The sequence below is a fragment of the Nyctereutes procyonoides genome, unplaced genomic scaffold (genome assembly GCF_905146905.1).
Source record: "Nyctereutes procyonoides isolate TBG_1078 unplaced genomic scaffold, NYPRO_anot_genome, whole genome shotgun sequence".
Taxonomy (NCBI): Eukaryota; Metazoa; Chordata; class Mammalia; order Carnivora; family Canidae; genus Nyctereutes; species Nyctereutes procyonoides.
This window is the reverse complement of record NW_026575128.1, coordinates 2,035,034-2,048,918: the sequence shown is the minus strand read 5'-3', so window position 1 is coordinate 2,048,918 and position 13,885 is coordinate 2,035,034. Positions and strand designations below refer to the sequence as shown.

Here is a 13,885-nt window from a genome sequence, read left to right as displayed (position 1 = left end):
GAAAAATCATAGTATATATAGGGTTCAGTATCACCTGGGGTTTCAGGCATCTACTGGGAATCTTGGAACATATTCTTTGAGGTTAAGTGGGGGACTATTGTACTATAAACCCTACAGGGGCAGTTGGGAGATTCACTGAGATAATGTATCAAAGTGCTGGCTGTATTTGGAACCTTATATGGGGCACTGTAAAGGTTAACTTCCTTTCTTATTAGAATGGTGCTCATTAAACATTCTTCTAAACGACATTATAAAAGGTTTAATGTAGTACTAAAATAGCAGATACACAGAAAGGTAAGCATTTTTGTTGGGAAGCCTGGGTGGCTCAGCAGTTAAGCATCTACCTTCGGCCCAGGGCAGGATCCTAGGGTACTGGGATAGAGTCCCACATTGGGCTCCCTGCATAGAGCCTGCTTCTCCCTCTGCCTATGTCTCTACCTCTCTCTCTCTGCGTCTCTCATGAATAAATAAAATCTTAAAAAAAAAAGGTAAGCATTTTTGTGATCTACATTCTTTTCTATGGAAAGTTACAAATAAGGCTGTTTTAAAGTATACTCTATTGACCATGGGTACTTGGGCAAATTAAGCTCTAAGGCCACCCTCCATGTTTCTACACAGCTGATACCATATGATCCCTACTGGTCTGAATGAGGAAAAACTATTCTTAGGAAAAAGGTGGAATACATTTATCTGGTGAAACTTCCCTGAGGAAGATACTTGGGTGTATTGCAATCTGGACAATGTGATTAAAAAAAATTGTAAAAGCATGTTCCAAATCTTGTATTTACCATCCCTTTAGTGGCAAAGATAAAAAACCACACTACCAGAAAATCCCTTCTCCAACATGGCCATTATGTTCTGAAGTTTGTTTCAACTTGTGCTGAGACTTGATAAGGGGTAACATTAAACATCTACTCTAACCTTTTTAAATATATAAAAAGAGACACAATGTAATCCCTTATCTTCAAGAAGCTAGACTAGTAGAGTCCCCTCTTAAGGGAAGTATAAGTGCCACTCCATCCTGCACTTGTTAGACCATCCCTGATGTATTGAGTTCACTCTGGGCACAACACTGTAAGCTGAAATCAGTCAAGAACTGAGACCAAGCTGATGAAGGGCTTAGAAACTATCCAATTTCAGATATATCTGAAGAAAAAAGGCCCAGAGGAAAAGAGTATCAAGAGCTATCTGAAAAAGGTTTCAGGTGAATTAGGAAACAAAATTAGAGCCAAGAGATAGATACTGGGGGAAAGCAGATTTTAGCTCAAAATTTAAAAAAGAACATTTTTGGTCATTAGAGCTATCATAAATGGAAAAGGCTCACCTCTGGGAGGTTACGATCTCCCCATCTCTGGAAGAACTGAGGTAAGGGCTAGATGCATAATTACAGGGGATGCTCTCAAAGGGAGCCCTCAATCAGGTGGAAGTTGAATTTGATGACTTCTGAAGTTCACTTTAACCCTGAGATCCTAGGCTTCTATGACTTTTTACTCCCTGACACCTCATATTTAATATTTTTTTTATTTTTATAAATTTATTTTTTATTGGTGTTCAATTTGGCAACATAAAGAATAACACCCAGTGCTCATCCCGACAAGTGCCCACCTCAGTGCCCGTCACCCAGTCACCCCCACCCCCCGCCCACCTCCCCTTCCACCACCCCAGTTCATTTCCCAGAGTTAGGAGAACTGAAACTAACCAAAGCAACTTTGAGATAGAAGAGAACATGGCAAAGAGTGACTCTGAAGCCTTTACATATTGGGAAGATAAGCTCAGGTTGGTAGGTACAAGTATCCCCAAAATCTGATTTCACTTGAAACTTTAAATTTCCCATTTATAGTAAATGCTTATAGGTTATCTTCCTTGAAGTTACCAGCTCACTTAATTTTGAAGGGAGAGTCTGTCAAATATCCAAGTCAGTTGTTCTTTTAATTAAAGAAATGATGTTCCATGAAAAAGTGGCTACTTGAGCTTGCAACTCAAACAATCCCACAAGTGCCTTTTCCTGAGGCAACCATTCTACTCGGATATCTTAAAGATGGAGAAACTGAACTCACAGAGGTTGCCAAAGCACACACAGCTACAGCAAAGATTCGAACCTAGATCTTTTTTGACTTTCAAAGTTCATGCTCTTTCCACTATTTTACCCTGAAACTGATAAACAAGAGTGTATCCCCCAAATAAAGGGTAGAAGATAATGAACCTATAACATGCCTAGTTATAATAATGAAGGGTATCAGGGTATTACTGATTTCTAGGTTTCTCCAATAATCCTTAGTTAGGAGTCTTAGTTACTCAAAAGAATTCATTATCAAATCTCTCCTCTCTCTAGCAACAACACAGTATATGGGATTGGAAACTGATCTGTAAAATGTAAGTAAGTGCAGCTTGTGTGTGTGTGGGTATGTATGTGTCTATATGACATAGAACATGAACAATGGAAAAGAAAAAGGAACAGGGGGAAACCCATTTGGTTTATCAGTTTCCTGGACTGGCATCTTGTTTTCATTCACAGCAGTATATCATTGGCCTTGGCATAGTTACTTAGAGGATGTGTTCTTTATTAGCTTTGCTCAACTTGGCTGGGTTCAGCAATGTGCTTCCAGCTGGGTTGATGCCAAGGCTGAAACTCCAGTCCTCTAAATTCAAGTTCACTTAATAAAGCATGGGTTTCCTTTTGCTCTGATCTAGCCCAATTAACACTTTCAGTTCTCCAGATCTAACTCCTTCTCTCCCTTCTGACTCTAATTCCTACAGCATGAAGAGAAAACCTCTGCAACTATAAAGACATTTCATGTGTTCTTGGGGATTTTTTAGGCTGATAAATCTATAGAGAGTGAGGAAAAGAGAGGATAACAAAATCATACATGATGGGACCACAAGCCAAATTTAAGAACCTTCTACTACTGACATTCAAAGGAGTGACTGACCTTAGCTATCTAGGACAATAGGTAAGAGGATTTGGGAGCAGTTTCTTCAAGTGTAGGGCTATTTGTTTTCAGAAGAAGATCTGCAAACTGGTCTCATGAAACTCACAGCCCTCCGAGAGGCAGTGTGAGAGCACACTATGATGAACCACACGCTGGTCAGCCACACATCACATGAGCACATTCCAGCTGTCTTTAGAGTAAAACAATGAATCCCAAAAGCTTATAGTCAAACTCCTGATTTCTTGCTGTAGCACCCTCAAAATCTGTTTTTTTTCTTTGCTCTGTTGAAGAGTTTGCCAAGTTTTCCTCATCTTTTTTGATATACTTGAATGTTTATGTTTTTTTCCTACTTAGTAAGTCATTATTGAGATTATAACTGTAATATTTTCTCAAAAAATCATCGATTTAATTAAGGAAGAGAATGTAGTTACATGGAGTTTATATTTTACTGTTTCCAGTATGGCTTTCTGAAAAACCACATACACTTATTTAAAATAGGGGACTTTGCAAGCTGATATGTATTGCTGGTGGCACACAGTAGGTGCTGTATGTAATAAAAGCTTGCCAAAGAAAACCACATGGATCTAAGAATTCTGAAGACAACAGTAAGTGTGGCCAAATCTATGAACTGCTTAAGTCGCATCCCACTATTTTCAGGAGTTTGAGAGATGCCAGTTGTTTCATTACATGTGCCAAAAATTTGCTACCATTCTCAGGCATCTGTGGCCTTCACAGCCAGGGAATTGCAAAGAACCTACATGCAGCTTAAGGAAGCTAGAAGAGAGGCCTGGGACAGGATTTTTCTGTCCCTTAGCAGATAGAATCAAAGGGAGAACCCAGATCCCCCACTTCATAATTCAGTGTCATCAGGTCTCTTCCCCATTTACCTATTTCTATTTGTGTACCATAAGCATCCAATCAAGAGAAAGCCAGTTATGGGAGTACTGGTTCACTGTACAAACCTTATCTCTTAAGTATATGTATTTTTTTCTAACCAAAATAGAGCATTTAAATGCTTCTGTGCATAGTTCCCTTTTCTTGGGATGTCCATGCATCTCAATTCGGATAGAACTAACATATAGTGGGCATCTACCATGTGCTACTTGGTGCTATACATTTGCATGCTCTTTCTCTTATTTCAATTACTCACTCAACCTGGGAAGTAGGCACTTCTCTATAACCTCCCCTGTGCCCAGCATTACTTAAAGGAGACTGCTCTACAACTGTCGGGCACATGGATGAATAAAAGTCAGAGCTCTTGTGAGTCAAGTACCAGGCCAAAGCTGGAATAATGACAGAGATTGTATGTGCATGCATGCAACTGTGTGGAGGGAGGAAATGATATATAAAAGAAAGGCAAGGCCTCGAGATAGAATATCTGAGAGGGTAAAAAAAACCAGCCAAACTGCTGAGAGGCTGTCCTCATTAAAGGTACCAAAGAATTTGTCTCACTTATTAATCAGTGTGCCTGCACCTTTTCTGACATGGTTTAGTGAACACACCTTCTCAGGGGACAAGCGGGGTATATTGGCTGTGAGAAGTTTCCTAGAGAGAGGACATTCCCCTGTTTGCTGTGGCTTAGTAGCAAAAGAAGTTGGGTGGAAGGCAGCTATAGAGCTGTACTAATGTTTCTGGAAATGAGTGCTCTTTCTTTTTTTAAAGAGAGAGTGAGTGAGAGAGGAGGGGAAAGGAGAGAGAGAGAGAAAGAATTTTAAGCAGGTTCCATACTCAGCACAGAGCCTGACACAGGGCTCCATCCTGTGACCCTGAGGATCATGACCTGAGCTGCAATCAAGAGTTTGTTTCATATGTTTATTGCTAGTGTGTACACATCTAAATGATCTTTCTATGTTGATCTTGTATCATAGGATCATCCTGAAATTACTTATCATCCTTGGAATTTATATAGTTATATGTAAATTTGCAGTGTTCTTTGTATTTTTCATGTAGATCACTGTCTCACCTGAAAATGGAGAGTTGTCTTTTCTTTCCTTATGGTTCTTTTTGGAACATCCAGTCCTGTGTTGAATAGTAATGGAGGGACTGGACATGCTTGCGTTGGTCCCTACCCTAGGGGGGATGTTTTCATCTCCATGTGTGGAAGCTATAGGTATTTTATACTTTTGTTTAACAAGCGGAAAATGTTCTTTCTCATTCCCTGAGATTTTTTGTCACAAATAGGTTTTGAATTGTGTCAAATGCTTTTTCTGTATTGACTGATGAGATTATGGATTTTCTTCTATAGCCTGTTAATAAAGGAGATTACATTGATTGATCTGAGTATTGAACCAATCTTTCATCCTTACAATAAACCCCATTTGGTCACAGAAAAAAAAAAAAAAAGAGTTGGTCACTTAACTGACTGAGCTACCCAGGTGCCCCTTGCCACTCTTTTGGTCGTGAGGTTTCCCAAATTTAAGTAACAAGACATTAATTTAAATAGATTTGAATCTGCTATTAAAATGAGAGTAGGGATCCCTGGGTGGCGCAGCGGTTTGGCGCCTGTCTTTGGCCCAGGGCGCGATCCTGGAGACCCAGGATCGAATCCCACGTCGGGCTCCCGGTGCATGGAGCCTGCTTCTCCCTCTGCCTGTGTCTCTGCCTCTCTCTCTCTCTATCATAAATAAAATAAAATAAAATAAAATAAAATAAAATAAAATAAATAAAATAAAATAAAATAAAATAAAATAAGAGTAGTACTCTCACTCTTGTAATTAAGTGATTAGTGGCTTTAGATGTTGATGAATAGAAATGGCATCAGAAATAGCACAATCTGGGATGCCTGGGTGTCTCAGTGGTTGAGTGTCTGCCTTCCACTCAGGGCGTGATCCTGGGGTCCTTGGATAGAGTCTGGCATCAGGTTCTTTGCATGGAGCCTGTTTCTCCCTCTGCCTGTGTCTCTGCCTCTCTCTGTCATGAATAAATAAAATCTTAAAAAAAAGAAATAACACAATCTAGTTCATGCAACAAATTATTACTGAATAACTACCATGTGCTAAGTGCTAGGGATATAAAGATGAAATTAATAAATTAGTTCCATATAACGAAGATTCCAGGAAGTAATGAATCCTAACTTCCTAGACAAAACAAAAAGAAGAATTTTATTTTTTTTTAAAACCTGAATTTTTTTTAAATTTTTATTTATTTATGATAGTCACACACACACAGAGAGAGAGGCAGAGACATAGGCAGAGGGAGAAGCAGGCTCCATGCACTGGGAGCCCGATGTGGGATTCAATCCCGGGTCTCCAGGATCGCGCCCTGGGCCAAAGGCAGGTGCTAAACCGCTGCGCCACCCAGGGATCCCCAAAAAGAATTTTAGCTCTCTCAATGTGCATACTGAAAAACTGGCAATATTTTACGTTATAGGGGTAACTACTTGTTATATAAATAAAATAGTTATGACAGGTGTTGAACTGTAAGAACTCATATTTTGGCTTCTTTATTCAAAGAATATGCCCCTCCCCCAATCGTTTTTCCCTTTTTACCATAATGTCACTGCCTCAATTCTTTCACTGGAACATTATAACAGCTTGTGAACGGACGTCTCTGCCTCCAACTTCTGGAAGCCACCTGTCGTCTCACTGCTACCAGAATGATTCTGGAACACAAATGTGACTTGTAACTCTACTAATTAAAGCCCATTCAATGGCTTTCACTGCTTTTAGGGCAAAGACTCTGATCTTTAAAATGGTCTAAAAGGGAAGCTGTATATTTCCTGTGCTACTTCTCCAGCCCTTCCTCATTCTATTCCTCTCTTTATACTCTGCAATCTAGTTTAAACATTTTTCAGTTCCCCAACACATTTTTTTTAAAAAAATCTTGGGCCTCCACTCCTCTGCTAGCTAGAATTTTTCCCACTGCTAGCTAGAATTTTCCTCTACCTCCCCATTCTTTCAATTTCAGCTTAGAAGTCACTTCCTTCAGAAGCCTCCTCTGACCTTCACCTTCTATCCTCCAAACTAGGTTATGGGCCCTTCTGTACTTTATTACTTCAAAGCTATAATTCTCTACTTTATCTATATGCTCCCCAATCTGTAAACTCTAAACTCTAATGGAGGCAGAAGCTCCATTGATTAGGCCAATTACTAGCACTCAGCTGTGATTTGATAGAACTTGAATGAATGGCTGGCTGGTTGAAGAAAATCAGCCTATCAGCTAACCTACATGCCATGACCTATAGATTAGCCTGGGTTGTGTTATTCTTGCCTCTATCCTACTTTCCCCCTGCATATAGTTTAGGGTTACAATTTAACCAATTCTTTTTCTGACCCAGAATCCCAAAGTGACTATAGTATAGTTTCCTATGTAGTTTTACAAGATGAAGAGGCCATCCATAAAGTATGGGAAATACTTTTTAAACATTTTACAGAAACAATTGGAAGAGACAGTCTAAAGTTTTATTTTTAAGCTCAAATTCTTACTCTCTAGACCAGGGAGTATATGGAGAGCAGCCGGACCCAGCTCTACGAAGTCACAAGACAGTGAAGTATAATCCAGAGAGCGATATATTAATTTATAATAAAAATGTAAATGTGGAATAGCTTGTATCTCATGTTCTCTTCCTATTGTAAAATTGCACAGGAAGCTAACTCAAGACTATAATCTAGAACGGGCTTGCCCAGCTTGAAAGCAGTGTGAGGGGGAGTTAGGTGGATTGTTATGATGGTGAAAAGTCTAATTTAGCATTATAGTCATGCCAAGTGGACTAAACATTGTTTTTCAAAATTTAAAGAGTAAAGCTTGCCTCTGTTTCAGTTTTATGTTAAGTCACACACACACAAGCAATGTTAAAAAAAAAAAAAAAGCTTCTACCTTTTATAATCAACTACACCCTGGCTTAGTTGCAAGCCTGGTATTTGCTGCTTATGAGTGCTGGCTGGGCCCCAGGAGTTCAGGAACTCTAATAAGGATACTACTTCTTAGCAGAGGAGAAACAGCCAGCATGCAGGAATCCCTGAGAGAGGCAGAGCCCAAGGCCAGTGTGGACCTGGAACCAATCAGGAGACAGTCACAGGAGACACTTGTTACCCACCCATCACAGGGTGGGAGGGACCTCAAGGGTCATCTAGTTCAAACTCTCACATTAGGAATCACTTGCTCAAAGATATAAGACAATTTTGTGGCCCAGTTGGGATGAGACCCGATTTAAAAGCTCTTATCGTATACAACACCACTTTTTTTTCTATTTTGTATCAGGAACTGGACGCCAAAATCCAGGATCTCATATGGAGCTTTGAAGAAAGCCTGAAAGAGAATGGGGAGGATACAGGGCATAAAGGCAATATGACTCAAAACAGCCCCAACAGCTGGCCCTACTGGAAGATCTCCATGACTTCTCCCTCTAGACTCAGTTATCAAGAGAACTAGGTCACTTAATCCTCTGGACCTCACTTTTCTCATAAATAAAAGTATTTGAGAATAATTATACTACTGCAGAGTTACCAGAAATATAAATGAAATAATGCATGTAAAACAACATTAAATAAAATCGGTATTTCTTCCTACTCACTGTGAGCAAGAAACTATCTCATATTACTTTGAGGGTTTTTTTTTTTTAACATTTACACACTACTGACTAGAAGGTAGAAAGGGAAAAAGAGACAGTATGATTAGAAAGAGAACAGGCTTACACAGAGAGAACAACTTGTTTTGAGAAATGAATTGAGTAACCACATTTTTTCCACATTGGATCACTTGCTCCCTCGCCAGGACACTGAGGTGGCTAAAGTTCTGCTGTTACTGAAAGCTACACTACAGAACCTACTGAGGGCATGAGGAGGGGGGCAAGGGAGTCATTGGAGAAGCCCTGGCTGCTGGAATGATGACCAAAGGACCCGCTGTGGAAATGCCTACAGAAGGTGGAAGAAGGTCTCTCTCCACCTTCTGAGCCTGGTCCTCCTGGTCACCTTCTGTTACAAATCGAAGCTATCCACAGACACATAGCAGGGGATGAAAACAGTCAGCAAACACCTCTGGAAGCATCAACCACAGAGTGAGTCATGCTTATCAGCATGGTATACAGTCAGAAAGGAATGCTCGTCCAGCAACTCCTGGGCACGGAGGCTCCCAGCATTTCTGGCTTTCGAGAAAAGCCTAATTGCTTTAAGACATTTGCTGATCAAAATAAAAAATTCTCTATGCAAGAAAGTGAGAAAATCAACCTACTCACTGAACACAGCCTGGAGCACTGAGGGTTATCCTGTTTGTCTCAAGTAAACAAAAAATGACTCCGCTACCACCTCCGAGGCACGTCTCTTCTTGCTGCTTCCACAGAGATACCGCCTCACAGGGCTTGCAGAAGGACAGCAATGGATTTCTCATAGCAACCTCAGGGCACTTGTTTCTTGAAGCATAGAGAGGAATAGCACTTTCCTGAGGCAAGAAGTGTGTCTCCCCACCTGCCTGCCCCCACCTCAAGGTCTCTCAACTTCAGTGCCACCCACCTAATTCCAGCAACCCTCACCTCTTCCTGTCCACTTAGCATGGCGCCATCCAATCTCCATAGCAGCCCAAGTGATTTATTTTTATTTGTTTTTTAAAAATATTTTAATTATTTATTCATGAGAAACACAGAGAGGAGACAGAGAGAGAGAGAGAGAGAGAGAGAGAGAGAGAGAGAGAGGCAGAGACACAGGCAGAGGGAAAAGCAGGCTCCATGCAGGGAGCCCGACGTGGGACTCGATCCCAGGTCTCCAGGATCATGCCCGGGGTCGAAGGCGGCGCTAAACCTCTGAGCCACCTGGGCTGCCCCCAAGTGATTTTTTAAATGACAGCTTTATTGATAGATACTTTACATACCATAAGATTCACCCCCTTTTAAGTGTATAATTCAGTGTTTTTAGTAGATACACAGAATGGCAAGTATCACCCTTATCTAATTTTAGAGCATATTTATCATCCCTGCACCTATCAAAGTCACTTCCCATTTCCTCTCTCCCTCAAGCTGCTGGCAACCACTAATTTACTTTTGTCTATTTTTGGCTCTTCTGGACAACCCATACAAATGCAATCATGCCACGTGTGGTCTTTTGTGATTGGCTTTTTTTTTAAATAAGGTTTTTTAAGGTATATCTGTGGGTGTAGCATATTGCAGGACTTTATTTCTTTTTATTGCTCAACAATATTTCATATGGATATATCACATTTTATTTGTCTGTTTGTTACATGATGGACACTTGCGCTACTTCGACTTTTTGGCTACTATGAATAATGCTGTTGTGAACATCCACGATATATTTTTCTGTGGAAAGATTTTCTATCTCTTGGGTGTATACCCAAGAGTGGTATTCCTGGGTCACAGGTAACCCCATGTTTAACAATTTGAGTAACTTCCAAACTGTTTCTACAGTGGCTGTATCACCTTACAATCCCACTAGCCATGTATGAGCGCTCCAATTCCTCCAGATTCTTGCCAACACTTGTTACTGCCTTTTGGTGAGATCATACCTACAGGTGTGAAGTACTATCTCCTTGTGGCTTTGATCTGCATTTCCCTAATGGCTAATGACCTGGAGAATCTTTTCAAGTGCTTATTGGCCTTTTATACATCTTCTTTGGAGAAATTCTATTCAAACCCTTTGCCCATTTTTTTAACTGGGTAGTTTTTTTCATTGTTGAGTTGAATTCTGTATACAAGTACAAGTGACTCTTTAAAAGTAAGTCAGATTTTGTCATTCCCTTACATAGTGCCCTTTAACAATTCCCACTATGTTTGGAATAAAATCTGAATTCTCACTCTGGCTTTTGGGGTCCTACTGGGTTTTGCCACTTTCCTCCTCACACAGTGCATTACAGTAGGAGTAGGCTTCTCTCTGCCCCTGAAACACATAAACTGATTCATGCCTCAGCACCAGGGTGTATGTGTGTCCCATCCCTGCTTGGAATGCTCTTTCTTGTCATTCAATTCAAATATCACCTTTTCAGACAAATTTTCCTGAAAAGAAACTCTATCTAACGAATCTCCCCCTCCCACCAAGAGAAAAAAGAAAACTTTTGGCCATGATGGATATGTTCATTATTTTCACTATGGTCATGGTTTCATGGATGTACACATATGCCAAAACCTTTCAAATGGCATACTTACAATATGTGCCATTTGTTTCACTCCAATTACACTTCAATTAAAGCTGTTAAACAAAAACTCCCTTCACAATCACTCCTTCACTGCCACTACCTCACATACTTTAGTCCCAAGGAGAAACTGATCTTAAATCAGCTTGTTTATTTCTTGATTTCAGTGCTTATCAGCTATCTCATCCCTCTAGAACAGAAGTTCCAGGAGGGCAGAAATCTTTTTCATCTTTGTAACTGCTGTATCCTCAGCCTGGCTCACAATTAAGTGCCAATAAATATCAGGTGCCCTGAATGAATGAAATTGACAGAGGTTTAGAAAAGAGACTGACAGACCACAGGAAGGGTGACTTTCTATTCCCTCAGATTAACTAGTACTTTTAGACTTCAGGAATGAGATGCAGCTACCTCAAACTCTATCCTGGATGATGTCCAACTCTAATCATCATTAGAAATATAATTTACTATTTAACTATCCTGTGGTACTCTTCCAGTATTTCATATATACTCTTCCATTGGGAGTAGTTATTTTTATAATAATAGCATAATAATAATAATGTGGCATAATATATATTATATAATAATTATAAGAAATATAGCATATAACTATAATAATAACAGAATATAATAAAAACATTTGTTTAGCATTGGCTATCTGCCAGATAGTAGATAAGCATTTACCCACATCATCTCATTTATTCCTCACAATAACTTTATGAAGCATTTGTTCTTTTACAGACAAGGAATTTGAGGTTTAAAGAGGGTGCCCAAAGCCACACAGCTGGTGAAGAAAAGGCAGAGCTGGGACTCAAACCTAGGTCTCAAAACTCACGCTTTTCCCACTGTGCTACAATGCTTCTCAAGTGTTCTGATGACACGGTGATACTTCAGCTCATATACAAAGCTGAGACCCAAGACAGAAGTGCACCCTGAGACAATACTACTCAAACTCTGAAACAGGCCAGGAACCAAAGTCACAGAGAGGAAAGGCTGGGTGCCTGAGAATAAACCAGGATCTCTAGAGCAAAGAACGTTTACTTTATCCCAAACTCCACGTCTAGCTTCCTTTGATATTTAATTCTTATTGTTTCTAATTACTCTCTGGTAGACCTTGGTTTTTACCTCAGTTGCCTACTGGTGAGGTTTACTGAAGAGATGCTGACTATGGGAGATTCAGACAATCCCCCTTCCCGACTTGGGTACTGATTTCAAGAGCTCACATGAGCCTTTACCTTTCGTGCCAGGCGGCTGTAGGTTGTCTCCAGTCAAGGAGCACCAGCCCACAGGGAAGATGTCCCGGGAGTCGAAGCGGCACCAGTAGTCAAAGGCCCCTCGCCACCCGTCAAAAGTGACAAGCACCTCTGAGCCCCGCACCTCCCCAATAGTGGCTGGGCAAATGAAATGAGGGTTCTTCCTGTCCACAGCTTCTAGCTTCATTCCCATTTTGAAGAAGTTGTGGGAAGGCGATGGTGGTTCCTAGATGAGAAACAGAAATATGCAAACCTAGAGGCAAAGACAGAGGCTGTGTACGCCAAAAGACTGTCACCATATTTGGATGATGACAAAGTGACTGGCTGCTCTTGAAGACTGATCACGAAGGTTTAGTCTTAGTTTTAAAATATTTAAAGTTTTGAATTTCAAAGGGTACCGAAGTATTACTTAAGTCCTAACATTTTACCACTTTTGATTCAGACTTATAAGAAATAAAAGGTAACCGATAAAGTTCAATCCCTTTTGTGCCCATGCCTCATGCATGTTTTCCTATTTTACTATATATACATACATATATATATAGACACACACATACATCCATTTACACACTTTAAAATTTCATATAAATGATATTATACTGTACATATTCTACAACTTTTTTTGGTGGTAACATTATGTTTTTGAAATTTATCTCTGTTGATAAATGCTAAGTGCTAATAGTATTCCATTATATGTATATACCACTACTAATTCATTCTCTTCTGATGGACATTTAAGATTCTTTCTAACTGTTCACTATTTCAAGATTTTTAATGACCATTCTTGTACTTGTTCCTCTACACACATGGGGAGGGTTACTGTAGGAGCAGAATTGCTAGGTTATAGGACTGATATATACATTTTACACTTTATTAAAATATTGTCAAATTGCCCTCTTAAGTGGTTTTAACATCGCACACTTTCTCCAGCAGTGTGAATTTGCAATGTAGTTCCAAAGATAAAGTTCCCAAAAAGTACTATACACTCTATTCTTTCCCTATACTTAGACTCTGATCCTGCACCAATAATACTGTCTTACAAAATGGGTATCTGGGAGAAAAAGTCCCCTACTTTGTTATTTTTTTCTGTATGGCTTTGGCTATTACTATCTTTCACATGAATTTCTTATGATCTTTCATATAAGAGGTGATTTCAAAAAATCAGCTTTTTAAGTCCATAGAAAACCCCTATTTGGATTTTGACTGGAATCCTAATGAATTTATAGATTTAGGAAGAAACCTTTGTAAAAATAATATTTAGCATTCTCATCTATGAACATGACAGTATTTTCCATTTATTAAGTATTCTTTAATGTAGATTTCTTCTTTAATATGAATTTAAACATTTTCTCCACAAATATCTCATGCTTTTTACTAACATTTTTCTAGGCATATTACAATTTTATTGCTTTCTTCTAAAATTTTTATTTTCAACCACTTGTTGCTGTTAAATAACAATGCAACTGATTTTTAAAAATGCATCAGCCAATTTAGTACTGAGTAGCTTATGCTGATATATCAATTTCCTCATCTACCTGATTTATCAATTAATGAGAGACCTGTACCAATATATCCCGTAGCAATTGTGGATTTTCCAATTTGTCCAAATTCTGTCAAATTTTGCTTTCATAT

At 39.4% G+C, this 13,885-nt stretch overlaps 1 protein-coding gene across 8 annotated transcripts in view; it reads right to left on the bottom strand.

The window, feature by feature from the left end:
- SCMH1 (Scm polycomb group protein homolog 1) overlaps positions 1-13,885 on the bottom strand; it is a 182,620-nt gene that overhangs the window by 69,716 nt on the left and 99,019 nt on the right. For all 8 annotated transcript variants that reach the window (XM_055341782.1, XM_055341783.1, XM_055341781.1 and 5 more), the window contains one exon: positions 12,236-12,479. In XM_055341782.1, coding sequence (XP_055197757.1) covers positions 12,236-12,479 — 244 coding nt within the window. The remainder of the gene's footprint in view (positions 1-12,235; positions 12,480-13,885) is intronic.